Source organism: Ornithodoros turicata, chromosome 8 (assembly GCF_037126465.1).
Source record: "Ornithodoros turicata isolate Travis chromosome 8, ASM3712646v1, whole genome shotgun sequence".
In the NCBI taxonomy this organism is placed as follows: Eukaryota; Metazoa; Arthropoda; class Arachnida; order Ixodida; family Argasidae; genus Ornithodoros; species Ornithodoros turicata.
The window spans coordinates 34,739,032-34,763,999 of NC_088208.1; the positions used below are offsets into that span (position 1 = coordinate 34,739,032).

At 44.9% G+C, this 24,968-nt stretch overlaps 3 protein-coding genes across 4 annotated transcripts in view; all 3 read left to right on the plus strand.

The window, feature by feature from the left end:
• Positions 1-11,433, plus strand: part of LOC135367588 (uncharacterized) — a 38,115-nt gene extending 26,682 nt beyond the window's left edge. Inside the window, exons 19-29 of the mRNA XM_064600878.1 lie at positions 811-965; positions 2,489-2,689; positions 2,743-2,844; positions 3,706-3,850; positions 4,550-4,977; positions 5,397-5,467; positions 7,815-7,914; positions 8,587-8,943; positions 9,315-9,518; positions 9,959-10,060; positions 10,165-11,433. Coding sequence (XP_064456948.1) covers positions 811-965; positions 2,489-2,689; positions 2,743-2,844; positions 3,706-3,850; positions 4,550-4,977; positions 5,397-5,467; positions 7,815-7,914; positions 8,587-8,943; positions 9,315-9,518; positions 9,959-10,060; positions 10,165-10,242 — 1,943 coding nt within the window. The 3' untranslated portion in view covers positions 10,243-11,433. The remainder of the gene's footprint in view (positions 1-810; positions 966-2,488; positions 2,690-2,742; positions 2,845-3,705; positions 3,851-4,549; positions 4,978-5,396; positions 5,468-7,814; positions 7,915-8,586; positions 8,944-9,314; positions 9,519-9,958; positions 10,061-10,164) is intronic.
• Positions 11,434-12,545: 1,112 nt separating this feature from the next.
• LOC135367104 (solute carrier family 40 member 1-like) lies at positions 12,546-18,374 on the plus strand. Its single transcript, XM_064600216.1, has 9 exons — positions 12,546-12,800; positions 14,016-14,178; positions 14,246-14,316; positions 15,064-15,223; positions 15,364-15,606; positions 15,842-16,051; positions 16,556-16,720; positions 16,797-17,207; positions 17,604-18,374. Exons 2-9 carry the CDS (start codon positions 14,043-14,045, stop codon positions 18,113-18,115), a joined length of 1,908 nt encoding a protein of 635 aa, XP_064456286.1. The 5' UTR covers positions 12,546-12,800; positions 14,016-14,042; the 3' UTR covers positions 18,116-18,374.
• Positions 18,375-19,225: 851 nt separating this feature from the next.
• Positions 19,226-21,863, plus strand: LOC135366189 (uncharacterized). 2 transcript variants are annotated; one of them, XM_064598852.1, is made up of 6 exons: positions 19,226-19,613; positions 20,508-20,633; positions 20,693-20,804; positions 20,870-21,033; positions 21,176-21,341; positions 21,410-21,863. In XM_064598852.1, exons 1-6 carry the CDS (start codon positions 19,364-19,366, stop codon positions 21,612-21,614), a joined length of 1,023 nt encoding a protein of 340 aa, XP_064454922.1. In that variant the 5' UTR covers positions 19,226-19,363; the 3' UTR covers positions 21,615-21,863. The 2 variants fall into 2 exon arrangements, with proteins under 2 accessions (XP_064454922.1, XP_064454923.1); XM_064598853.1 differs by having other exon boundaries at positions 21,179-21,341.
• Positions 21,864-24,968: the final 3,105 nt, after the last annotated feature.

The following is a 24,968-nucleotide window of genomic DNA, read 5'->3' on the forward strand; positions in this document are numbered from 1 at the left end:
CCCTGAGTGTAACGTTCCTCCACCTGTTGGCAAAGAGCACTAAACACGTGCACAGCACCACGTGCAAGTGAACTGCAAACGCTGCCTGTTGGCATAAACGTCACGTGCAATGAGTTATGAAACAGAGTAAATCGTCGGTATGGACACAGCTACACCTTAACTGCACACCAGAAGTGCATCCTGCATACCGTTTTGAGTAAACTATTGACTGAAGCATCCATACATGTGTGCCGTTGAAATTATAATAACGTGTGCTTGTCGATTTACTAGTGCACTGATACGGAAAAATATACGCAAGTTCGCACTGTGATGAGTTCTGTTCATGTATGCCAAATAGCATGTAGCATGGGTATACCGATACCGCTTTAACAGGCGACTTTTTTGCAGGTTCTCATCCCGGTTCATTCTCATGGGAACACGTCTGATTCTTAAAATGCACGCTGTCATTGAATAAAATTAGTAGGACACAAAAAAAGGACGTGTTTTCTTTTGTCAAAGCAGGACAATATCAGTTCATAAACATGATCTAAAACGCCAATTTAGTCTTCATACTCCATGCCTTGCGGTAACATGACACGCAGTTGAAATGCTGTCTTTAAAATTGTGGGAAATTATCTGAGACAATGTGATGAAGACTGGAGTAAAAAGTTCGTACAAGCTACACATTAGAAATAGCAATGTTTCTGTATGTAATCTCGAGTACTTTTTAGTTCGAAGCATACGGACAATTTTCTTTCTTTCTTTTTCTTTCTTTTCATCGTCGTTTTTCTGTACTCTGGACGCAATTGAAGTGACCTGTACAACTTTCAGACCGGCTAAATGAATTAATTGACCTGTGGATCAAAGAAGGAGATCTGCTACGCTTGGAGCATGTTGTCATTGCTGGCCAGGGGGAACGCCTTCGTAATAAGACGTCCGACGACAAACAAGTGCAAGAGTTTCTAAGCCTCGTCCCCACGTACATGGTAAGCGAGTAATGTGGATTAGCAACGTGTGGAAGCGAAATGGTTTTTCTTACTTGTTTTCGATAGCTATTTTTAAATACGAATCTTTGCGTTTACGGTAGCATGCAAGTGTATTAAGCATGCAAGCGTAGCTAGCATTTGCAAGCATGCAAGTGTAGTTAAGGTGCGTTGTGAGTGCTTTATATCGTTAATAGCAAGAGACTGGATTGGATTGGTTTGGATTGGAAAAGATATAAAAATATGGAGAGGTTAGTCCCGACCCAGTCAGAACTGACTACTCAAAAACGAGTTTGTGGGTGAAAAAAATAGAGCCAGAAAAAAACAAAAACAGGTAATAGGGAATATCAAGAGAAATGAAATGTACGTGGCACAGTACCTTAGAATTAAGTATCATTACTGAAGAAGGAGGGGGAATGGGGGAAGGGGGGAACCCCCGATACGTTTACTGGGTCAACAGCTAGGACTTCTGTTACATTCAAATTAGAATATAACAGAATGATACACATTACAAAAATTACATTAAAAATTACAACTTTACAAAATTAAAAATTACATTACAAGAAACTACGGCATTTAGCTTCATTTGACTGCGACAAAAATAATTTCGCTGTTGCGGGGCTACGCAGGCTAATTACAAAGAAAAAGTAATGAAAATATGTCTATATGATTTGGAGCACATTTGAAACAATATTCAACTGCTGAAGCACAGAAGTAAATTAGTTCCTTTTCGTAATATGTGAGTCAAGTCGTCAAAGTTCTCCTGAAAACTGTTGGTTCGTCCATTCCATTTGGGAAGATTGTAATTACAGCTCCGCAGTTGACCATACAGAATTGGAGTACGAAATACTTAAAAGGCACCCTATTATAAACATTTAGACGTTACTAAGTGATGACTTTACAGCCTTGGGCATCACAAACGCCATGGAGGATAGCAGTGATAGCCATTAACTACTTCTACAGTAGTTTAACTATAATTACTAACTACTTTGCAATCGAGTAGTTTAATTAGTAGTTCAACTACTTTTCAGGGGAGGTAGTTAAAACTACTTCTTTAACTACTGCAATGTATTTTAACTACATCTCTAACTACTTAACGTTATCCATCAACACGAATCCCATTCTATAGTGTTCTTGGACACCTAAATATGAATCACAAGCAGCGATAAAAGTGAAGATTTAGTACACATGCACGACACAATTGCTCTGCACCTCCGTTCTCATCAAACGAGTAGCTCAAGGTAAAAGTCGGAAGCACAATCGTGCCGTAAAGCTTGCGGCAAAGTGGGAAGTAGTTGGCGCCTGCAGTAACCTAACTACTGTAGTTAACTACTCAAAATAGTAGTTTAACTAGTAGTTGCACACTAAATTTCTGCAAGTAGTTGATAACTACTTTTTAACTACAATCAGGTAACTACATGTACAGTTTAACTACATGTAGTTAACTACTGGCCATCACTGGAGGATAGAATGCTGTGCTACTTATTGTGTAAGAGTCAATCTTTCAAGCATGAATGCCCCTTCAGGACAAAATAAAGGGTGTGCACGACACAGTGGTACGAGGGAACCTAGACGAAGTCAAACAAGTGCTTACGAGGAAGAGGTTCGCGCTGAGCAGAGACCAACTGGGTGCCAGTCCACTGCACTTGGCTGTTCTGCACGGCCATACCGACGTTTTGGAGTTCATCATTCAGCGCTTTCCCGAAACACTCGATGGCCCCGACAATGTAAGTTCTTCGTCGGTGTCATGCACGTTATTTATGTCACGTTACTTTTACAGGAAGGGCGAACCCCCCTTCACTATGCTGCCGTGGTCGCTGAGGGCCAGAAATATTTTGATATTCTCAAGACTGCTGGAGCGGATGACACCATCAAAGACAAAGTAAGTGTGGGCATGTTGTGACTGGAGATGCAAAATGTTTGAAAAAATTTGAACCGCTGAAAAGAAAAACTATTTTTGTGTGTGTGTTCATTTCTGAAAAACTAAATAAAGAAAAAAACTCACTCTTCCGCGACTTGGATTTATTAGCGAACCTCAGAGAAAAAATCAGGAATTGATAAGAATTTAATCAAGCAGAATTGAAGAATCTATTTAATTTGTTTATATTGCAAATATAACCAATTTAGGATAATTTTACCGTTAACGCAATGCTTCACTAGAACTAGCAAACGTAGAAAGCTGATATATGAAAATGCAAAATTCCCGGTAATTTTGATTTGCCGAAATAGAAGAACGCCATCTCTGATGCAGCCATAGCTCGCGCGAACATGAAGGGACACGAGACAAACAAAGCCGCTCAATGTCCCTTTGTCTTGTGTTCATCCATGTCCGCCCCAGCTGAGGCTTCACCTTCAATGGACTTCGTCCGCCAGCTTGCCTGCATCTGTGCCATTTTATCAGCCTTATCAAATTTTATTCCAGAAACAAAAAAAAAAAAAGAGAGAAAAAAAGAACTGGAAACAAACGAACTTTGCATTGTTCAGTGACTAAAATTAGAAGAAGTTTGGGCAACTTTTCAGCCGCCGAGGAAAAGCGTTTTTCCCATCTTATTCCCGCATTTCTTTCTTTCTTGTTTTTGTTTTTTTTTTCGTGGCCGGGCATCTTTAGTTGTGACAACGCGCGTTTATAGACAGATTTACCTCATGGCGTATGATTTTAAAGTCATGCGCAACGATTTCAAGTGAACCGATTGGTGAGTTGACAAAATTAACTGCTCGTGATGTCGACACTCGTTTTTTTCAGCTGGGCCATACGCCGGAATACTACCTGAATCATACCAAGGAGCTTACCATTCGAGACCTCCTCGATAACTACAAGGTGATTAACGGCGAGGACACCAAGTCGGCTTCAGTGAACGTGTGGAAGAGGCCTCCAACACCTGAAGAAGGTAACCCTACTGGTAATTATACACATAAGACACCTCAAAGCGTCACACTTTAGATTCTCGACACCGCTTTTATGGTTCGTTCACACGAGAACGTTTGGAGCCATTGCCCAGTTGTGAAGTTCCCTTCGTTTCTCCCTGTAAAGCGTGCTTTTCCTGCCGAACGTCGGTGTACTTAGGTGAAGCAACCTCGTAGTAACAAAACCTTCTTTCCGAGATGTGTCGAAATCGATTTCGTTTTCTCTTTTTATATGCAAATTATGGAGCGTGCCACGTTTGTTCATCCATACAAAAAATATTTGTTCACCTTCGTGTGTGGCGACAAACACAAAAATCACCGTCAGCAGAACAAAGTTGTTGCTCACTCGTAGGAAACTAACGGGCAAAAAATGGGAGAAGTCTAGCACTCTCTAGTGAATAAGATAAGTATTTCAAGGGATTGAAACATTTATTTTACTGAAAAACAAGCTTTCGGACAGAATCCGTCCTTCATCAGGTGACGGACTCCGTCCGAAAGCTTGTTTTTCAGTAAAATAAATGTTTCAATCTCTTTCAATACTTCTGTTGTTCACTCGTACAATAAATACCGCTAGAAAAAGGCTGAAACGGCCGCTTGCATCAGTACATGTTGAAACCGACAAGTCTATATTACTACCAGACACCGCTAGGTTAACTATGAACACTTTTTTTTTTTTTGAGCAGAAACTGCTGGCTCCGCGGAATCGCAGGAAACGCAAGACGAAGCTGAATCACCGCTGGCATCAGAACCTGAAAGCAAACAGGAAAAGAAGCCAGTAGCAAAGGTGGAACCGGTGACCGAGACGATGACCTCGAAAACCGTGAAACCGACGAAAGCCCAGCATACGTCAGAGAAGGTCGCAGCTCCCATCACCTCCCCAACGGAGGACGTCAAACAACTTGTGCAGAATATGCTCGAGAAGGACCGCCCTCCGGAAGACAAACAGTTTCTGATGTCGTCCGTCGGTGATACACTCATCGAGGGCCTGCTCGCTGTGGTTAAAAAGCGGCCAGATGACCCGGCTGAGTACCTGGCTTCGTGGCTGACGGAAAGAGCTTCTGAAGTGAGGAAGCCCACGATGGATGCGGCTGAGCCACACAAAACAATGCCGGTACGACATACTTAATGTTAGAAGACGTTAAGTTCATTTTGAAATCAGATTTTTTTTTTTTGTGATTGATATAAAGCAAAGGATGGAAGACTAAACTTTCTTCCTTGGTATTCATTTCACTATCAGAACTGTGAGATTAAACAATGTTAGATTGTTTTCCAGGAAAACATTTTTGCTAGCTTTTTTTACCACTAGAACAGCTCCAATCCTGTGTACTGTTTGACAGAGATAGATATAGATAAGGAATAAAAAATAAAGTAAAGCTTGGAACGTTAAAAAAAAGTGTTAGTTCAAGTGTCAGTGTATCACTGGACCTATCGTTGTCTTGTTTGTTCTCTGTTTTCATAACCTACTGTATGCATCAAACCGAGTTCGTTGGTCATACTAGACGACAACCGCAATCTTTGTTTACGTTGCAGGAAGTAACAAAAAAGCAGGAGGAAGACACAGGATCAACGAAAACAGAGTCAAACAGTTCGTCGGCTACAAGGTAAAGGAACCATGTGATGGAGGTGCAGCAACACAGAGGGATCAATTTGAACAGGGATCAAACAGAAAATGAATATTGCTGTTTTTTTAATATATTATAATGCACAAATTATGCTACATCCTAATTAGAAAGCATTTTTATACATCCACGTACTGTATCTATAAAACAGGTAATGCATTTACGATGCACAGCATAGTGACTGACGTGGTAGCGTCGTATCACACCAGCACTAACTATATAGTTTCTTCAGCACGAAGGCAGGTGGCACTCGCATGCTACGCGTAAGCCATAATCGGGTAACAGCCCCAAAAAGGTGCCACGAAACAGAAGGAACTGTTATGAGCAGCACTTTAGTGCCTTAGAGGTAACGCGTCAGTGACTGAGAGCGGTGCGGCCAAAAATTGAGCTGTCACATACGTGTTTAACATGTAGGAATAAGCTTGGGAATGACGTTTTTATTTGGAGTTCGCGAAGCTAATGTCATAGTAAGAGTTTCACTTAACTGGCAACTGTACGTTGCTCTTTTGCTTTCTTTAACTGTGAAGGCGTAACATTTATCTACATCTGTTACGTATTTTATCACTCTAGTTTCCGTTTACACGTGCACCTTATACACTGCGGTGCCATGCACGATATTTATAAATTCCGATCTATGTCGGTCGTACTCAATTACTCGTCGTGCTCGTTAATACTCAGAATGAGCATTCAGGGGACCTAACATTTTTGGCTATCGCATTGGCTATACTGCGACAAATACGGGGCTTATAGGCTGGTACTCGCCGGGTTTTCTTACTTTGCGGAACTTTTATATCAGCATACCTCAGAATCGGGTACAAACTCAAAGTCAATGGTCCAGTAAGGCAGCACTACTATCACTCTAAGAAGAAAAGGTATGATTTTCTACCCATTTCGGTAGAGCTGCATTGCGACCACATTTCTACTCCAACCAGTTTTACCTTTTGGGTATAACTGCAGAGTAGAAACTCGTTCCACCTGCTTGGTTAAGAAATTCTACAATTTTCTCTTAGAGCAAACGTGAGAGAGAGGAGCAAGGGAAAGAGACGCCGCCGTTTATACCCGCGGGGGAGAAGGCGCGTGTGGATTGGCACGAAATGATAGAAGTACTGTCCTGCTACCACTTTGGGTAGGATATTCTACCTTTTTTTTTTCTTAGAGTGTACCTGCACGTAAGCGCCAGGACACTGCATCCTTCGTCAAGCATCTGTCGCTAACACAAAGCCAACAAAGACTTGACAACAAAGACACTCGAGGACGACAACAGCGCCCTCTTATATTGGCAATATTTGTGCCACACTACGACCTATAGTAACTCGGGTAGTGTCTTGCAGAGTGCCTGAACTAATAACATTGGTGCTGGCTATGTTCAGCACTTTCGCTGAGTATGGCCTTAAGCAAAAGGATAGGAAAAAAGTTTAGAGGACTGTCATACGATGGCGACACCAGTGAGAAATACGTGCGGCCAACCAATGAAAATATGGTTTCGAACACTGACACCTAAATAACGTCGGTCATTAAAATATCGTTGACTCTTCGATGACAATCTGTGCAATACGTTATGGCTTACACCGGCACAGCACACGGGTTACACTGTGCAGAAACGGTACAGTTACCGTTATTAAAAGTGACACTAAGCATGAGTCAATCAATCTGGAGCATTTTACGTGTCCCTCTTTGCATGCATGGGTCAATACCTGTGATGTACCTGTGCCACATGTCATTGTGCTATTCACTATATTATTATTATTACTATTATTATATAAAGACTAGAAGAGCGTTTTGTACCCTTCATTATTTACACTCGCAGTACACTTAGTCCCATATACTCACACATTTAGTGCAATCACACACTAAGCCGTTTCCTTGTGTAGTACTAAGAAGTAACATCTAGTACCTCCTGGTAGAATTCAGCTGTGTTATCCTCTGTAATTAGCGTAGAATGTATACGAATATTGTACACCTTATCATGAAAATAAAGTCGTTTCACTTAATACATGTTTACGTTCACTTTCCTCTCCAGTCACCCACGCTAGCAGTCGATCAGTAACGTAATGATCGCCACAACGATAAATTGGGCAAAAGTAACGAATATAAGAGAGAGAAAAAAAAAGAAAGGACTCATTATACAATAATATTTTCGGGACACTTTGTCCCCTGACAGTGATACGACAATAGCCATTGAAAACGTTTGTCTAGATGAGGCATTACAAGCGTCTAAATTCGTCCCGACAAAAAAAAAAAAAATAGGTCTGAACATGTAGCTCAATATGCTTTCTCTCCGATGCATCAGAACGGCGGTGAACAGAAATGCGTGTAATCTTTCTTGTAGCGACGGAAGTGTGACGCATACGGGAATAACCGAAGCCGACGCTGAGCGAGCAATCGAAGAGGAAGCTGCTCTATACATGGGGGACCATACCAAGATGAAGGCAAGTATGGATACGTTGTCCAAAAGGTACGATCATATCACGAACTGGAAAAGCGAAACTGCAGACGCTAACGCACCAGACGTGGCAATACGTAAGTAGACCTGGCAATCACGTATAGACGTAAGTAACCATATCGGGACATTTTCCTAATGAGCTACAGGGTCGACGCTAATGAACTGCAGCATCTTCGCTTGCACGGTTCTTCCTAGGTGCCAAGAAGGCCACGTTAGTAAACTAGACACTCTGTAAACGAGACTATGTGGCCAATTAGAAACGACGTAACGTTGTAGAACAGGCAGGTAGGTATTAGAAAATAAAAAATAAATAAAGACGTAAGTCGCGCTGGTATGGGCACTTGCTCCATGACACTTGGTTCATGAGAGCACTGAGCTCGTCTTACAAGATGACTTCAGCCTTTATGTCCTTGAGATAGCGCGCATGGGCACACAGTCCGGGGTTTGGCGGCTATAGATTCAAGGCATCGGCAGATGACCAGCACGGGTTCTGTGACCTTCATATTGTACGAAGCATAACGAATAATATGATAACAGTTTAGGCAGTGTATATATCTTCCAATAGACGAGAAACTCAAGGAGGACGGGTCAGTGACTTATACGCGGAATCCGCATATAGCGGCATTTCATTCTGATCACGCTCCCTTACTTTTGCCAGGACGAACAAGGCCAAACTGTGTTACACTTCGCGGCGTCGCACTCCCACCGCGACGGCTGCTTCTACGCCCTGGTACGCCAGGGCGAAACCCTCTTGGCTGAGAGGGACATCCGTTATCAGACAGCGAGAGACGTAGCACGAGATGCAGGTCAACAGGACAATGTGCTCACCATCGACCAGTACGTACTGGACGCCTTCCTCGAACAGAGGGAAGACTTCATCCAACGCTTGGTACACCAAGGCTACGACCAAGCGTTTAAGGTGGCGGATCGGCACGGTAGAGATGTCACCACGCTTCTTCAGCAGTATGAACTTAAAGACATGCAGACGCTCATGCAGGACATTGCTGACTTCCAGGTATATATTGCCTTCAGCCATATCATAAGTTTATATACAGTGATGCGCAGCAGGAAGACAGGAGAGCTGTCCGGCCCTTTCCTAACTGGCGAATGCTATATCCTCAGGCGACTTAATTATATGGTCGATAATTGTGCTTATGTAGTTTTATCTTGCTTCTCGTCCCTTCCTGTTGGTTTTTATCAGTTCGACAGGTCACAGCAAGAACTAACAATTCTCAAGGGTGGAATTTCTCCACCAGCAGCCCCCTACTCCATAACAGTACCAAAAGATGTTGTAACAACTCCCCCCCCCCCCCCCCCAACGTTATCGTGCGCTGCATGATAACGTTGCATTCACGATTAAAGAAGTTTTAATGGACTCCATTCCAGAAAGCTCGAGATGAACTGCACTCGTTCGTGAGGAAGGGCTATCTGGAAGGAGTGCTGAGCCTGGTGAGGCAAGATTCTGCTCTGGTGACGGCTAAGAACCACAGAGGACGCTGCGCACTGCACATCGCTGTGCTGGCCGAAAACTGCGACATCATGTCCGCCCTCATCAAAGCCAACCCTGACGCTGTCCATCTACCCGACAACGTAAGGCATATACCGCGTTAAACGCTTACAAACTCCCACACTAGGCAAGGCTGACCTTGCTTTACCTTCATTACTTCTCGATAATGCGATTAGGTGAGTCTCTGTACTGCGCACATGCTTCTGCACGCTTGTCTTTAGAGGAAGGTTGAACGACTGGAATGTGTCATGACAACGAATCAGATATGCGCGTTAAAAGTCCCTGTTCTAACCCGGAACGTTTGGTTACGGATCGCTTACTGCTGTTATCGATCTAGGTAAATGGCCCTTGTACACAACAGCTGTTGCTACCCCTATTAGCATCGGAATGCCTTAATACAATGGTTCGCAACTTACGATATTCGATGGAAACCGTGATCTTCTCATCACAACTTCAAGGGACAACAGTGTCCTTTAGAAAGCAAACGTATGTTTCAACGTGCGGCATCCTTTTTTCATCCTAGATGGGAAGGACACCGCTCCACTATGCGATGGGACTTCCACAAGTGACAGCGATGGGGCAGATCCTCATTCGAAATGGAGCAACACGCACTGCTCGAGATGTTGTAAGCGACCGCTCCTATATTCTTCCTATACAATGCCAATAGGATATGATATAGGATACTATATATAGGATACTTCATGATAGTTTTTTTTTTTCCCCTTGCAGAAAATGCGAACGCCGAGCTACTTCTTCATCTACAAGCAGGAAATTAAGAAGCTGAAAATAGAAGAAACACCGGACTGAGCTGCGCAAACTGACTCATGGATTATACGTATAAATATTACGCATTCATCGGTATATAGGGATCATCCATAAAAAACGTCCTTGATTGTTTCTGAGAGAAGTGGGGAACAAAAACAAACACCTTAATAACATGATCCCAAGCAGCACAACATAGTGGTCCAATATTGGTCCAGTATTGAACCAGTATAACCGATATCCAGCCGATATTGGGTCAAGATATCGTGCTGCCTGGGCGATGCTGTACCTGGAAGGGCTTCCTTGCGTCATTAGTAAGTTTAATAAAGTATTATAAAGTGCATAAATCGTACAGTAAAGTTTAATAGGAATGAAATACCCAGATTATTATATTGCGTATAATTCTAAGCACGCTGTTATTTCTGCGACTGGTTCTAAAACTTGACACAACAAACATGTGGGACGAGGATTCAGGCTTTGACTGAACAAATACCGATAATGTGTATATGGCGGCGCAAGAAACACAACGGGAACAATACATAAAAGCTTTTTCTGCCGCGAACGTAACTATATACTGTATGAAACGATCGCGGCTACGCAGTCAAAGTGATTCTTAATAAGAAAAAAAGAAATGAAAAAGAAGAAAAAATATAGTGACACTGTTAGTTACCAAAAAATATTTTGGCACACAACAAACTTATGCACGTAATGTAACTGGGGGAATGTTACACATGAATCGCGCGACATAACGTCAATATGCGAGCGCATGTTGAATCACTCTTAAAATTGGGGTAATACCTATAGTGCCAAAATGCAGCAGTCGAACAAACCGAAGGCAAGAAGGCGTCTTTGAAATTATACCAGACTGAATACTACTACTGTCGCCTCGACTTGGTTTCTGGACGTGCACTTGTGACTTTTTTTTTTAATTTTTTTAGGACAGTCTCGAAGAATAAGATGAGAATTCGCTACCTTCATCATATGATCGTTATATTCGTTACAGAGTATCCTATCGTTATAGGCAAACAACAGATCCATCGTTATAGACAGGAACAGCAATAAAAACTATTGTGTATTGCAGGGCTCCGTTGCTTTCACTTTTTTCCAGCAATCAACCAGTCAACGAATCACACAGTTCACACCAGTCAATTTGTTTATTATTACCGAAGTGAATAAGTGAGTCATTTACACATATTTCTATGCTGTGTGTGTTTTCAGTGTGTGTTTCGTGCGATGACAGAGAGTGACACATTACCACTGAAGACTACATAATTATGTATCAATTAACCATTCTTGTATGGTTTATCTGTACGGGAAAGAAAATAAAACTGGATAACAAGGATATGAACACAACTGGTACTCCGTCCACCCTCCCTGAGCTTTACGCGACTTGCGAGTACCTGCGAGTACACGCTGTTAGATCCGCGTGTGTTGGACTCTACGCATGTGCTTTGTGAGGAATGTTAATAATTCACACGAATAGCCGGAGAAGAAAGTGTGTCGAACAATCGTCCACAAGAACGAAAAGATGAACAACGAAGAACAGCACATCTCCAGTAGTCCTCGCTGGATCAAACGTCCCAGTGTAACTTCCTCTTTCTTCTTCCCTTATCTCGTTTTCCCTCTCCATCACAACAGCTAGGGACGGACCTACACGGCTATCGACGTTGGAGGGCCCTATAAAGCTGTCAACTGAAACACGAAAGAAGAAGAAGAAGAAAAAGAAGAAGGCCGCAACACGAAAACTTCCGTTCCTATATTCTCCGACCTCTTCGTGTTCCACATCGTAGCTCAATATTTTTTTTTAATTCCTCCTTGGCGCCGCGAAGCAACGGTAGCTATGAGCGCCGTATACAGATGTGGACCGATGGAGAGAGGACAACAGGAAGGAATGGGGGGACAGGTGCGTTAGTATGCGTCCTGGGCCGACTTCAGGGGGAACTGTGCCGACATATTCGCCTAGAAAGCCTGGGAAATCCCGGGGAAAACCTGAGACGACACAGCCGGTGGTAGGATTCGAACCCAACACCTCCCAGTCTTCAGCACGACCTTAGCAGACCTTAGCAGAAGACTTAGACCAACGAGCGGGTACCTCTATATCTCCATGCACGGATGATTTGTCCCATGTTCATCGAGAAGGTTTCTGAAACTTTCTTATCATCGTTATACGTATATACCTGCGATCCCTGTAACGATCGCGGAGGTATTTCGTCGCGCACCCCAATCCATCAAAGTCACGTGCCGCACGTAGCCTTCCAACGTGCCACTCAACAGGTGACGACAGAAGGGTATAAGCGGACGTGCTTCGGCATCCACATTAGATTCCACCGGTGCAACGACAAAACAACTGAATATGCGTGACGCTGGAAGTGCGGCGCTCCGACCCTTTACTGCGGTTCCTTCAAAGGCACCAGGCCACATATGGGCACTATACGCAGCATGCTGTGCAGCAGGAGATTCAGTTGTACGTCAAAATGATTCATTTCGTCTAGGTGGATTGGTTGCAAACAGTGCGTGCTTACTGCGTTGCGGGCGTTAACGGCGTAAAGGCAACTGCATGCAACCGTTGACTATTCAACCGTTGAAAGCTCGGGGCTGAACTGGTAAGTTGTGCTGTTTTATTGAAACTCTCAGCAGAATAGTTACACTTATAGCTTCATAGCGCGTGTTCGAGTAACTTCAATGAGGCACTATGGACAACGGTTGTGTCATTCTTGAAGCTCTGTACAATGCTGTCCTTCTTGCCGACGTCTGCGTTCATCGACTATACAATCACATCAGTAAACGGAAGCAAATCATAAGCATTCTGCTGTGATCTTCGTCCAGTTGGGACAAGGGTTTGTTCAACTTCAATCCTGTTTGTTCAATCCTGGTCTGCATTGGTTCTTAGAGCGCTGTAGTAATGACTGCAGGAATGCAGGAATTGCAGAAAAAGGGCGAAGTGGCTAACAGGCTGCTACACAGTTCCAGGAACGAGCCTACTTATTTTTTTTTAGCTGTGAATTCAATGACAGACAAGTAATCTGTCAGACAAGGATTCTCCAGGATTGGTTCATAGTAAACTGAGCGTACATAAGGCGACCATCGAAGGGCACCATAATCACGTCGTCCGCAAGAAAGGACAGTGGAAAAACATTAATGCACCGTAGGAAGAAAAAATATTAAACAAGAAGTTATGTTCAGAATCCACGCTAAACAGTGTGCTTTGTCTCTGGAACTACGTTCCACGGATATCATTACGTAATATTTGGTGGTTCTAAGAACAATTATACTTGTTAAGTTCAATTGGGACTTAATAAACGGCAAAACTCGAGTGCACCTGGTGGCACATACCATATGGGCCATTAGTCGTGCAGGAACCTGCAACTTACACTGAAGTGGCTACGTCGCACACACTGCAAAAAGCATAATACACGTGATATCTACGTGGTACCGTTAGGGAGGATGAAGATACTTGGTGTACCAGCATTCGCCTTCTCCAATATGCCGTTTTTCGCAATCGTTTAGTAACATCAATAGACACGCGATATCCAACGTAGCGAACGGCCATCGCACGTGACATCTACTGGGTACATACTGGCGTAATACCCATACCATAATAACAATAATAATAATAATAATTAGTATCACAATCGCTGTCTCTTTATTCACTAACTTGAATGGCAGCAACGAGATAACTTGGAATGTGACGAATTCAACCTCTTCCTATTATTTTTTCCGCCAACATCAACATCAACTTCGAATGGCAGCAACAGGTAGATCTTACGTAGGCGGCTATAGGCATATATTTTGTCAGGAACCTTTAATTCTGTTCCCAGCCCTTAGAGAAGTGAGAAGGAACAAGCATGCTTCGTAACATCTACTCCAATGTGTACGTGGTGCGGCTCGGTCGAGAGGGAAGCCTCGACTGCCAAAGTGCCTCAAGTCCTCCACAAACGCCGGACAACGTCAAGACCAAAGCGCCCTATCGGTGGAAGAGCCGTAAGAATTTCTTCTCCTCAATTTAACATCGTAGTTCGGTAAGTGAACTCATTGTCTCTGTCTGCAGGTGACTCTCGCGTGAAATACAGGTGGCGAAAATCAACGAAGCTCTACGTCAGCCGAGCGCTGTCCTCCTGGGTGAGAAAATATACCTCAGAACCGTTTCATTTCAATTTCGATTTCAATCGTCAGAGCTTTAAAGTGACATGCTCTAGTCATAGATTGAGGAGTTACCCGTCAAAAAGAACTCGTTACGAGTTCAGTTACCGTGTGAAAAATGTAACTAAGTTCATAACCAAGTTCTTCAGTCTGAAATGTAACTCGCAGTTACTGAGTTACTTAAAAAAAGCACGAGTTACTTCCAAGTTACTTCGGACACGAAATAGCATTACGCTGGTGTAGCGCGCGTGAGCCGCTGAGTTAGACCTTGAGTTACCTGCGCAGGAATGCATCACGCTTAGATCATCTTACTCCCTGTGGGCGCACAATGGTTCAGCTTCATTTCAATGGCAGCGGTTCTTACTTCCTGAATCAAATATTGTCACTGATTTAATATCACGTTTTATGGCAAAAAATGCAAAGAAGAAAGGAGAGAGAAAGCAAGAAAATGTGTGCACGTGAGTGAAAAGCGAATTAAAAGTAACTTGGAACTCAACTTAACTTACTTTGGCCAAGCTACCTGAAAAAGGAACGAGTTCCTCTGAAAGTTACCACGGCCACAAAAGCACCGAGTTAAGTTACAAGTTACCAAAAAAAAGGAACAACGTTGCAGTAACGAGTTACTTGTATAGCGAGTTACCTCGAACTCTGCTATAGTATATACATGTACATGAAACGTGTGCGTGGCACATGAAATGTTGTATATGCACATTATGTATGCCACAGGGAGACAACATGTGGTCTTTCGCTGTGGGACTCTTCTACGTGAAGCTGTACCCGGACTCCTTACGCCTGGCAGCGATCTACGGTTTCACTGCATGCATCGCCATTATTCTTCTTGGTGCTCCCATCGGCCGTTGGGTCGACAAGACACCCAGGCTACGAGGTGTGTCCCTGCTCTCAGACATTCAATCGAAAGGGAGCACGGAGCCGTTATCGATGAAGAGTATAGCGCACAATGTACCTTTGGTCCTGCATTTCTCAGAGTAATTCTAAGATTTTTTTTTCTTTGTGACGTACTTGCAGCGGCCAAGTACAGTCTGGCCTTTCAGAACTGTACAGTGGTCCTCTGTGCTGTCTTCATCTGCGTAGTTCTCATGATAGACGATCGACAGCGGAGCGCTCAGAGCAAGTGGTTGGAGGCGGTGACCCAGGTCCTTGTGGTTACAATGGCCGTTCTAAGTCGTCTAGGGAGCCTAGCTAACATCATTTGCGTGGAGAAGGACTGGCTGGCTGTTCTGGCTGGCGGAGACACCAGGAAGCTATCAGGTAGTGTACAACTTCCATTTGCCCACATGCTATAGCTACGCCTTCGACGGATTAGCGAAGGAACTTCTTGCACGTCCTGCTACTGTAGCCTCGGGGTTTCGAGCGCAAAACGAATAAGACTTCGGTGGATGGTGGGTTTTGCTCTAACAAAACGTAGATATCCCGTCCTGCACTTATTGAGGGGATATCGCGTAATAATATAATATTGTGAGTGTTTATCCTCCAAATGGCGCAGTGCTCAACGCAATGGTGCGCCGCATCGACATGGTTTCCAAGTTACTTGCCCCTCTACTGGTGGGACAGGTCATGTCTCTCTCTCCAATCATGGGTGCAATCTTCTTGGCTTGCTGGAACATCATCTCTGTCTACATCGAATACAAGCTCCTGCACGATCTCTACATTGCTGTGCCGGTGCTGGCACTAAAGTTTAGGCAGAGGAATAAAGGTACGCAATAAATGAATGCCCGCCCACAGAAGAAATGTGAGATGAGGGCAGAATGATGAGTCAGCATTATTAATGACCTTTATTGTTATGAAGAGAAGAATCATTCCTGTCTGTTCTGCCTTGGTTGTTTGCCCTGTCACTAATGGAACATTCCACAGTATTATCTTTGTAATTACCAGAGGCACGGCCGACAAGGTCGTGCTGAAGACTGGGAGGTGGTAGGTTCGAATCCTACCACCGGCTGTGCTGTCTGAGGTCTTCCCTGGGTTTTCAGAAGACCCTCCACAAGAATGTGGGCACAGCTCCCCCCTGAAGTCGGCCCAGGCCGCATTCTAACCCCTCTGGCCCCTACTCCTTCTTGCTGCCCTCTCTCCATCTGTCCATGTCTGTACGCCGCTCATAGCCACAGTTGCTTCGCGGTGCTAACACGGAACAAAAAAAATCTTTGTAATTCTTTGCGCGACTAGAGAGTTTTGACGTCCTTTCCAACACCATCTTTTCCAGCAATATCAACAGCAGTCCCCGCGACTACGACAGCTAGGGTCAGAGCGAAGGCTTCGGACTACCTTGGTGGGTGGTTGGTGTACCTGAAGCACGAAGTACTGCTGGCTGGTCTCAGCCTTGCCTTCACCTACATGACAGTCCTCATGTTCGACAGCATCACCGTTGGTAAGCGGCCGCACCAGAAAGTATTCTTTCTTATCGTGTATTAGTCATAAGTCATTTCCCTCTTACTTCACATCAGGATACATCTGCAGTCAAGGAGTTTCCGAGTCAACGGTCGGCATTATGAGTGCGGTGACGGGCTGCGTGGGTATCTTGGGCACAGTAGCCTATCCATACATGAGCAGCAGGGTTGGACTCGAGAAAACCGGCCTGTATGGCTTCTGCCTCCTTCTGGCCTGTATCACGCTGTGCGTAGGGTCCGTGTGGGCTCCTGGAAGTCCATTCGACGTCACGAGACTACACAAAGGACGCGGTGGCGACGTTGGTGTTAGTGGCGACGGGATCTCTCAAGTTCAGCAGCACGTTAGTAATATCACGAAAAGAGCAGTAGGAAGGGATGTGCTTGACTTGCGCTCTGTGATGAGCACGCTCGAGCGGAAGTACACTTCTGTCATACTGCTGTTGGCTGGGATGTGCTTAGCAAGGTTTGGTAAGTGATCGTTTCCTACTGTTACTAGAAAGGTACCAGAAGACTACAAGGACAGTTATTGTGTAGCGTTAAGGAACGCAACCATTCCAGCTGTAGGGGTCGCTTTGAGCGTCTTCTCAATGGAGACGATGAGTGTGGATGAGATAAGGTAATTATCGAAGACATACGGTGCATCTCTCAAATCAGAACGTTTCTGCAGTGGTCGCATCTTGAAAATGCTTTTGAGCTGTATTTTCGAAGTTGATTATTTATGTGCATAGACGTCGGACCTATACTTGGTACCGTATGCCCTACGAGAAAATTCAAATTTCTAGTTCAATTTATAAACTAATATGGTACTTCCATACCTGTAATCTATGGAATGTACCAAAAATTACTTGTATTCTACATTTCCAGGCCTGTGGATCGTTGACCTTACTGTCAATCACTTCCTGCAAGAACTGGTGTCGGACGACGAACGTGGTTCTGTGAACGGCGTGCAGTACAGTATCAACGTGTTCATGGACCTCCTCAAATTCGTCCTCGTCATCCTCGTGCCGTGGGTTGAGACGTTCGGTATACTCATCATCATCTCCTTCATGTTCATCACAGCTGGAAGTGTGCTGTATGTAGCCTTTAGTAAGCGAAGAAAACATAAGATACACCTCCTCCCAGCGCCATCAGTGTATGAACCAAGTACACCCGTCTCAAGGCTACCGGAGCTACCGACCACCGCACGTACCACACCCGACCCTCTGGAAGTGAGTCCTAAGAATAATGGTTCCAGTGCTCCAGAGGTACCTGTGCGAGTGGAAGAGACAGTTGATAGGATATCGCTCGTGGACAAAGGAGTCAGTACGGATCCATACGGGCTTTTATGTGATTTTTCAGCAATAGATGACTCGGAGAACTCAGAACTTGATCAGTGAACCGGGTGCTTATATCCAACAACTTACAAAGAGCCGAGGACCACAGCTCCATGGGGGTCAAGGAATACCACAAATTCTCCAACGTACATGAACTTATTGGATGCGAAGAAATCAATGGGCACCGGCGCCAAGGACAACGTAGCCCATGTGAATGTTGTATGTTGTAGTGTATATGCACCTGACCAGGAGGTGTACCGTTCTATCCCTGAGTGTCGTCCGTTGGATTTTTCGTGAAGGCAAATTCATCAATATAAACACTCCATACGAAGGAGGTTTACTCTGTGTCCGTTTGCGTGGTTTTTCTGCTGAGTCTCATTTTAGGGTCAAGAGCTCCAAGGTGCTCAAGGCTGCTAGCTCAAGGGTGTCGCCGTTCCCTCATCCGCTGAAGCGCACCGAGAAATCCGGGCCCAAGTCCCAGGAGCTTGCTGCCAAGTTTGCAACTATCAAATTAAAGAACTGGCTATGGTATCAGAGCGCCATAGGATAGCGACAACGTAATATGAGAAGGACTTACCCGGGTATAATTAATTTCGTTATCGGCAGCTCGTTGAGAAAACCCTGAGAAAGCGGGAGTGTGTCAGAGCCGTCGTAATACGTATCATCATTCACGAAAGATACCATACACGAAATCGTGTATTAGTTTTGTCTTGTCTACACATCATGGTGACACCGTACAGTGACAGGGCGACAACGGTCACCTTTCTACCACAACTAAAAACAGTATGTTTTCCACATAACCAATCGACGGGCAGTAACCGAGGTAGCACAGCACTATTAGTCAATGTGCTATGACGCGTATCAGATGACGTCTCTATCGTCTTGACCTGCCTTCAGTTAAATTTCCTGAAGGCCTTCAGGGGACTGGCCTTCGCCCGGGCGATACTAAGTTTTGTCTACAATAACTTAGCCTAAAAATCTGATTTATACCACGCGTGTCCTCATACGACTTGTTTTCCTTTTAAATAATTATTGGTTCAATAAGATACTGATGGCCTGCACTAGATTTCACATTACGAATAATACGCGCGAAGCAGCGTTATACCAGCATAAAGCTTTCTGGACCGTAGCGCCTCCAGGGTGCAGGATGTCGCGAAAGCTGCCGGTCATCGTGCTACGAGAAGGACGAGGAACGGCCGCTAGGGAATTCGGCGCACGGGGAGAACACGTACGGGTGACGTGCCGCACCCGGCACGAGACCCAGCGCCGAGCGCAGCGAAAGAACCCAATCTGAAAATCCGTCACCCCGTTATGCCAATCCTCTACACGGACGGCAGCGCAGACGCGTCGACGGCCGGTGCGGCGGCCGCCGCTCACAGAGACGACTCGTCCACTAGCAAAAAACGGCGAAAGAAAGGTGTCATCGGCCGCTTCGGCAGGGCTGTCGCAAAGTCTTTCAAAACAGGGGACAAAAACTATTCGCGCCACAAGGACGTGGAGGTCGCCAACGAAAAACTACGCCAGCTTAACCATCGGGGAGCACCAGGTCAACCCTCCACCGGTAAGTGTGTGTTTGTGTGTAGTATACGAAAGTGCGCGGCCAGCTTTGTGGATGTGGGTTGGTGCAGTGGTCACATTTGGTTCGTTGAGTCGCGACCCTTGCGCTCCAAAGGGAGTGAGTCTAACCCCACAAGGAGCCTCTGCTTAACGCTTCAAATCCTGCTTCGCGAGGACCCACGCTTTCGCTCTCACCTATTTCCGACAGACATTGCAGGCACGTTATTATTTAATGCGTAGCATTGAATAAACTTGCGAAGGGCTGAGTCGTTGCGTTCTTACACCACCGCTAATGCAGGTGATTAGTGATGGTTAGTTTCCCGACGTGAATCGACCACTCGTACTTGTAGCGCAGCCCAAAAGACACGGACGAAGACAACATGACAACTGCGTACTCTCAACTGAACAACTTTACCACCACCTTTATCATTTAGTGCATCGATCGACCGATAGATCAATTGATTCTTGATCGATATTTTTCAGCATCGTTCGTCGTTGCAAATCCGCGCAGGTCAAACGAGGCATCCATGCATCAAAACACGTCCGCTAGCTTGCGGAACTACGTCCCCTCGCCGTCGTCCCAGTTTCTTTGGTCCCCTGACTCCGCTTTTGAGAAGGTGTCGGAAATTTTAACTGGAGTTACGAGCATCGGAAGTGCGCTTGGCCGCTTAGTGGAGAGAGTTATGACTCTGGGGCCGCCACTGAACGCAACCATTGAGGACTTGCAACTTGCGGACAATAAATCTTGACGAGACCTCCGCCACATGATTTCGTCGTCATATTTTCTGTCAACACATTTATGTAGGACACAACTTGGACATATGACACGATACGTGTTTGCACAAGTCCAACAAAGCATAAAAGAATCGTTAATGCATAGGCTTTCTTTTCCCGAAAGCGGAGCAGCTCCGGAAGACTACGAGGTACGCGGCCCAAACAAAGAGGTCTGCACCTGTGTTAGGGGAGCAACAGCGACATCATGACCTGGCTGGCAGGCTATCCGACGGTCAAAAATCTAACTCAGGTACCTCACTCAGTTTTCTTTGTGCATTTGTAGTGCGCACTAACCGAAACGATATGCAGAGTCCTCAAAAGACACTTTACGGTGTCGAGACGGATCTCCGCCGACGAGGCATCCTCATGGCATCAGCAGTGCAGCACATGGGGTGCGGTCCCGATACCACCATGAACCCAAGTGAGTCGCTTCACTCTTATATATTCCGTGGGTGCTTCCTCATCGTCATGGAGTCTTCCCAACAGATCCTATTCGGAAGAAACGGCAAGTTACAGCATGCATAGAAGTGACAGCACCCCCATGAATGTGGACGACCTGAGACAAGAGGTGGAAGAGTCCTTTGCAGCCATAGATGCCGATAGCCCGTTGCCCTCATCTTCAATGTCCACGGCAAATCTGAGTATATCTGGTAGGTTCGCAGATACACCTGCGATGCAATTGCGGAAAATGTTATAACTAGTTACTGCGTAATAAGTAGTTACTAGTCCACATGGTCGGGCGCTGTGGAAAACTGCCCACACTCACGAGTAAAACTTATGAACTGTTTCCAGAAGACCAAGCTTCTTTAGGCGCTCAGCAGGTCCTGCCACAGCCGTACAGCGGACCAGCTGTCCTGGACTGCGGTCAAATGCAAGAAGTGAAGCTCCCTAAATCTGCTGGCGACGACTTTGCTCAACAACGCTCCATTAGCAAGAATACCGCACAGTCAGATACCAGGTAACCTTCCAAACTGACTATGCCTCGGATGCATATACTGAGGCGAGGATATCATTCTATCTTCCCAGAGACACCAGCATGGCAGTGGCAACGAATGCAGAGCTTGAGCCATCGGCGGCGGCGGATAACTCTGCCACGAGGGACGCCTGCGTTCAGACGGACGATCTGGTCAAGAGCAACACTCGCGTTTGGCATGCACTACGCAGCTTCTTCTCGGCGCTACGCGACTGTTTCTTGTGTTCTGCACTGGTGAAAAGAAGACGGCCGGAGTGAGTTGACCTGTGAGAAATGTACGTTGCGCGGACGGCTCCAACGATGAGCGTGATGTACGTTCTGTTGCTGTTGTATAAACTGATCTGGTTTTGTTAATGTGCTGCTTTCATCGTGCGTCAAAACTCTGGGGGACGTCGTCGGGGAAGGGGGACAGAAGACTGATCGTCAAGTTAGGGGGTATTCTGTTTTGTGCCTTGTATGTGTGTTGATGTTCGTGTAGTCCTTCAATAAAACGCACTCTTTCTTACATCTGAATGGGAATGTGGACATGAACACGAAGCAGTAAACACGAAAATTGTGGTGGTGAACAGCTGTTTTACTCTCATTCAGCATGGGTTACTTCTGAAAGTCTACCTGAAAGTGTACTGCTTGTGACACACTTTGTCTGAAATCTTCATTCAAATGGTACACCACCCGGTCCTGGCTTGGCCGCTCGAAGCTGTACCTATAGTGTTTGGAGGTCGGTAGTATGTCGTACGAGTGTATTAGTCGGAAGAAACAATCTTTCAACAGCTGAACATTTCAGAACGCACGAAACGCGAGCTGTCTATTTCAGTCTATAGTGCGCCGCAAGCGGTGTACCTTCGGCTTCTGGGATATTGCAAGAGGTTAGCAGTCTCCCTGCATTCCACGACGAATACCAGTAAAGGTCCACGTCATCATGTGGTGTGCTAGTTTCACGGAAAGTTTAACTGGATCATATACTCCGAATATTGCCGGAATAGATCTCTACCTGTTTGTAAACAAATGACGTCATAGTGTTCGACAGCGTCACGAATTTGGTAGAGTTGAACTATGTTCAAAGCTAGTGGCGTACAAGGTCGCGCCCGAAAGCCACGGTCTTGACGGGATTACGATGATTCATGAAAGGGACGCGACCTTCGGTCCTAGTTTTTTAGGCAGCGAACAAATGCCCATTCGTGGAACTCAGCTCTCACCTTCCGATCTGTTTCGGTTTCAGTCTGTCTACCAACGTCATGATGACGTTTCTCGGGTAGAGGTTTAGTGAAAACGCGTCACTGCCGAAGTTTTGCACACACAGTCATTCGATTGGTTGTGTAAATCGCAAGTACTTTCGGCCCGTTTATGTAATAGGATAGATCTTCATGGCTACAGTATATACACTATAGCACTTCTCGCTCTGTTGAGCATAACTGGTCACTATTCAAAGCCAAAGCTTTAGAACTCATCAACAAACACATTCCTCTCGTATACATACATTCCAACTCAAAGCTTCCGTGGTACACCAGACATATTAATCGACTCTGTAATAGGAAGAAGCGACTTTTCAAAGCGGCCAAAGCGTCCCAATGCGCCACCAAATGGAGTAGATATCATGAGACCGCTTCTCAGTACAAAAACGCCATTAAGGAAGCTAAGGCACACTTTTTTTCCGTCTCATTGCCAGACATGCTTAAAAATAACTTGAAACAGTTCTGGAATACAGTTAATAACCATCAGCAGCGCAACTCCTGCATAACCTTAATCGACTCATCCGACGAGCCAATCCCTCCCCTTGAGTGTGCAGATGTGTTTAATAATGTTTTTTGTGGTGTGTTTTCTCACACTGCAATAACCGTCCTACCTCACATTCCTACTTCGAATCACGTTGTCATGGAACCCATTGCCATTGATCCCTACGGGATTAAAACGGTCATCGAGTCGTTAAGGCTGTCATCAAGTTCCGGTGCAGATGGTATCAATTCAAAGTTCCTAAAAAATACTTCTTGTTATTCTTCATTAATGTTATCTATGATTTACAAGCAGTCATTAGAAGATGGTTGTCTTCCGAGCGACTGGAAAACTGGAAAGGTAGTTCCCCTTCACAAATCCGGTGACAAACACTCCCCAGCCAATTATCGTCCAATATCTCTTACCAGCATCTCATGCAAAGTTCTTGAGCATGTCATATATTCCCACTTGGTACAGTTCCTCGAATCCAACTCTTTCTTTCATCATAGTCAACATGGATTTCGGAAATCATTTTCCTGCGAAACTCAACTGGTGTCATTCGTGCACGACTTAAGCTTTGTTCTTGACCAAGGGTCCCAGACCGACTGCATATTCCTTGACTTCTCGAAGGCATTTGATAAAGTATCGCACCGTCTCCTACTTCATAAACTCGGTGCACTCAACATTGATACTAACGTACTGTCCTGGCTGCATTGCTTCCTTTCTGATAGGAGCCAATACGTAACCATTAACGACGCTGATTCTTGTCTAGCTCCCGTACTATCTGGTGTGCCCCAGGGTTCCGTGCTTGGTCCTCTCCTTTTCCTAATCTACATTAACGACCTGCCGCAGTGTATTTCGTCATCGTCTATTTGTCTATTCGCCGATGATTGTGTTCTATACAAAGAAATTTTACAGGAGTCTGATGCCCTGCTTCTTCAGTCTGATCTTAATAACATATTAACATGGTGCCACACTTGGAGCATGGAACTCAATATTAACAAATGTAAACACATGAGAATAACACGAGTCCGTGGACACTGCCAGTCGTACACTCTTGATAACTTTACATTAGATTTGGTTCTTTCCTACAAATACCTGGGCGTCTTCATCTCATCTGATTTGTCTTGGAAAGCACATGTCGAGTATGTTGTAAGCAACGCTAACCGTACTTTGGGTTATCTTAGGCGCACCTTTCATCAGGCACCTCAGCATCTGAAGTTATCCTTGTACACATCCATTGTCCGTCCGAAGCTTGAATATGCTGTTTCGGTCTGGGATCCAGGTTCATCAGTCCTTGTTCAGGCCATTGAAACCATTCAGAACAGGGCTGCCCGCTTCATATTTGGCAACTACCAACGCACAGCCAGCGTAACCTCCATGAAACGTAACCTGCAGCTTACTAACCTAGCTTCCAGACGAAAAATTTCCCGTCTGTGCCTGTTCCATAAAATTTACTACCATAACGATAGCTTGCGATCTCGCTTTATTTTTCCGCCCGCGTACATATCAAACCGCACTGACCATCGTCAAAAGGTCCACATTCCATCTTGTTCAACCAAGACTCACGCTGACTCATTTTTCTACCGTACTGCCGTCGACTGGAACAACCTCCCCGGTTCACTAACGTCAATCTCGCCCATTGCTCAGTTCAAAAGTGTCATTAGTGATTTTATTGCATTGTAATCATCTTCGTTGTTTTGACATCATTGTTATATTTTGTACTCAGTTTTGTTTGTTCGATTGTTTTTGCTTCTGTAACCCATTTATTCTAACTACCACTCCCCTCTGTAACGCGCAAGCCCTGAGGGTATTTAAATAAATAAATAAATAAATAAATAAGTACGTAAAACGTCGTGATTTCGGTTTCGTTTCGCCAAAGCACGCGAGCAGGGTGCGCTG

What these genes read in the sequence shown, in the direction of transcription:
- LOC135367104 (XM_064600216.1), top strand. Translation starts at nt 14,043, where the DNA reads ATGCTTCGTAACATCTACTCCAATGTGTACGTGGTGCGGCTCGGTCGA. An exon ending in GCCCTATCGGTGGAAGAGCC is followed by an intron (nt 14,179 to 14,245) that starts GTAAGAATTTCT and finishes CTCTGTCTGCAG; the next exon opens with GTGACTCTCGCGTGAAATAC. An exon ending in GCCGAGCGCTGTCCTCCTGG is followed by an intron (nt 14,317 to 15,063) that starts GTGAGAAAATAT and finishes TGTATGCCACAG; the next exon opens with GGAGACAACATGTGGTCTTT.
- LOC135366189 (XM_064598852.1), top strand. Translation starts at nt 19,364, where the DNA reads ATGCCAATCCTCTACACGGACGGCAGCGCAGACGCGTCGACGGCCGGT. An exon ending in GGCAAATCTGAGTATATCTG is followed by an intron (nt 21,034 to 21,175) that starts GTAGGTTCGCAG and finishes AACTGTTTCCAG; the next exon opens with AAGACCAAGCTTCTTTAGGC. An exon ending in ACCGCACAGTCAGATACCAG is followed by an intron (nt 21,342 to 21,409) that starts GTAACCTTCCAA and finishes CTATCTTCCCAG; the next exon opens with AGACACCAGCATGGCAGTGG.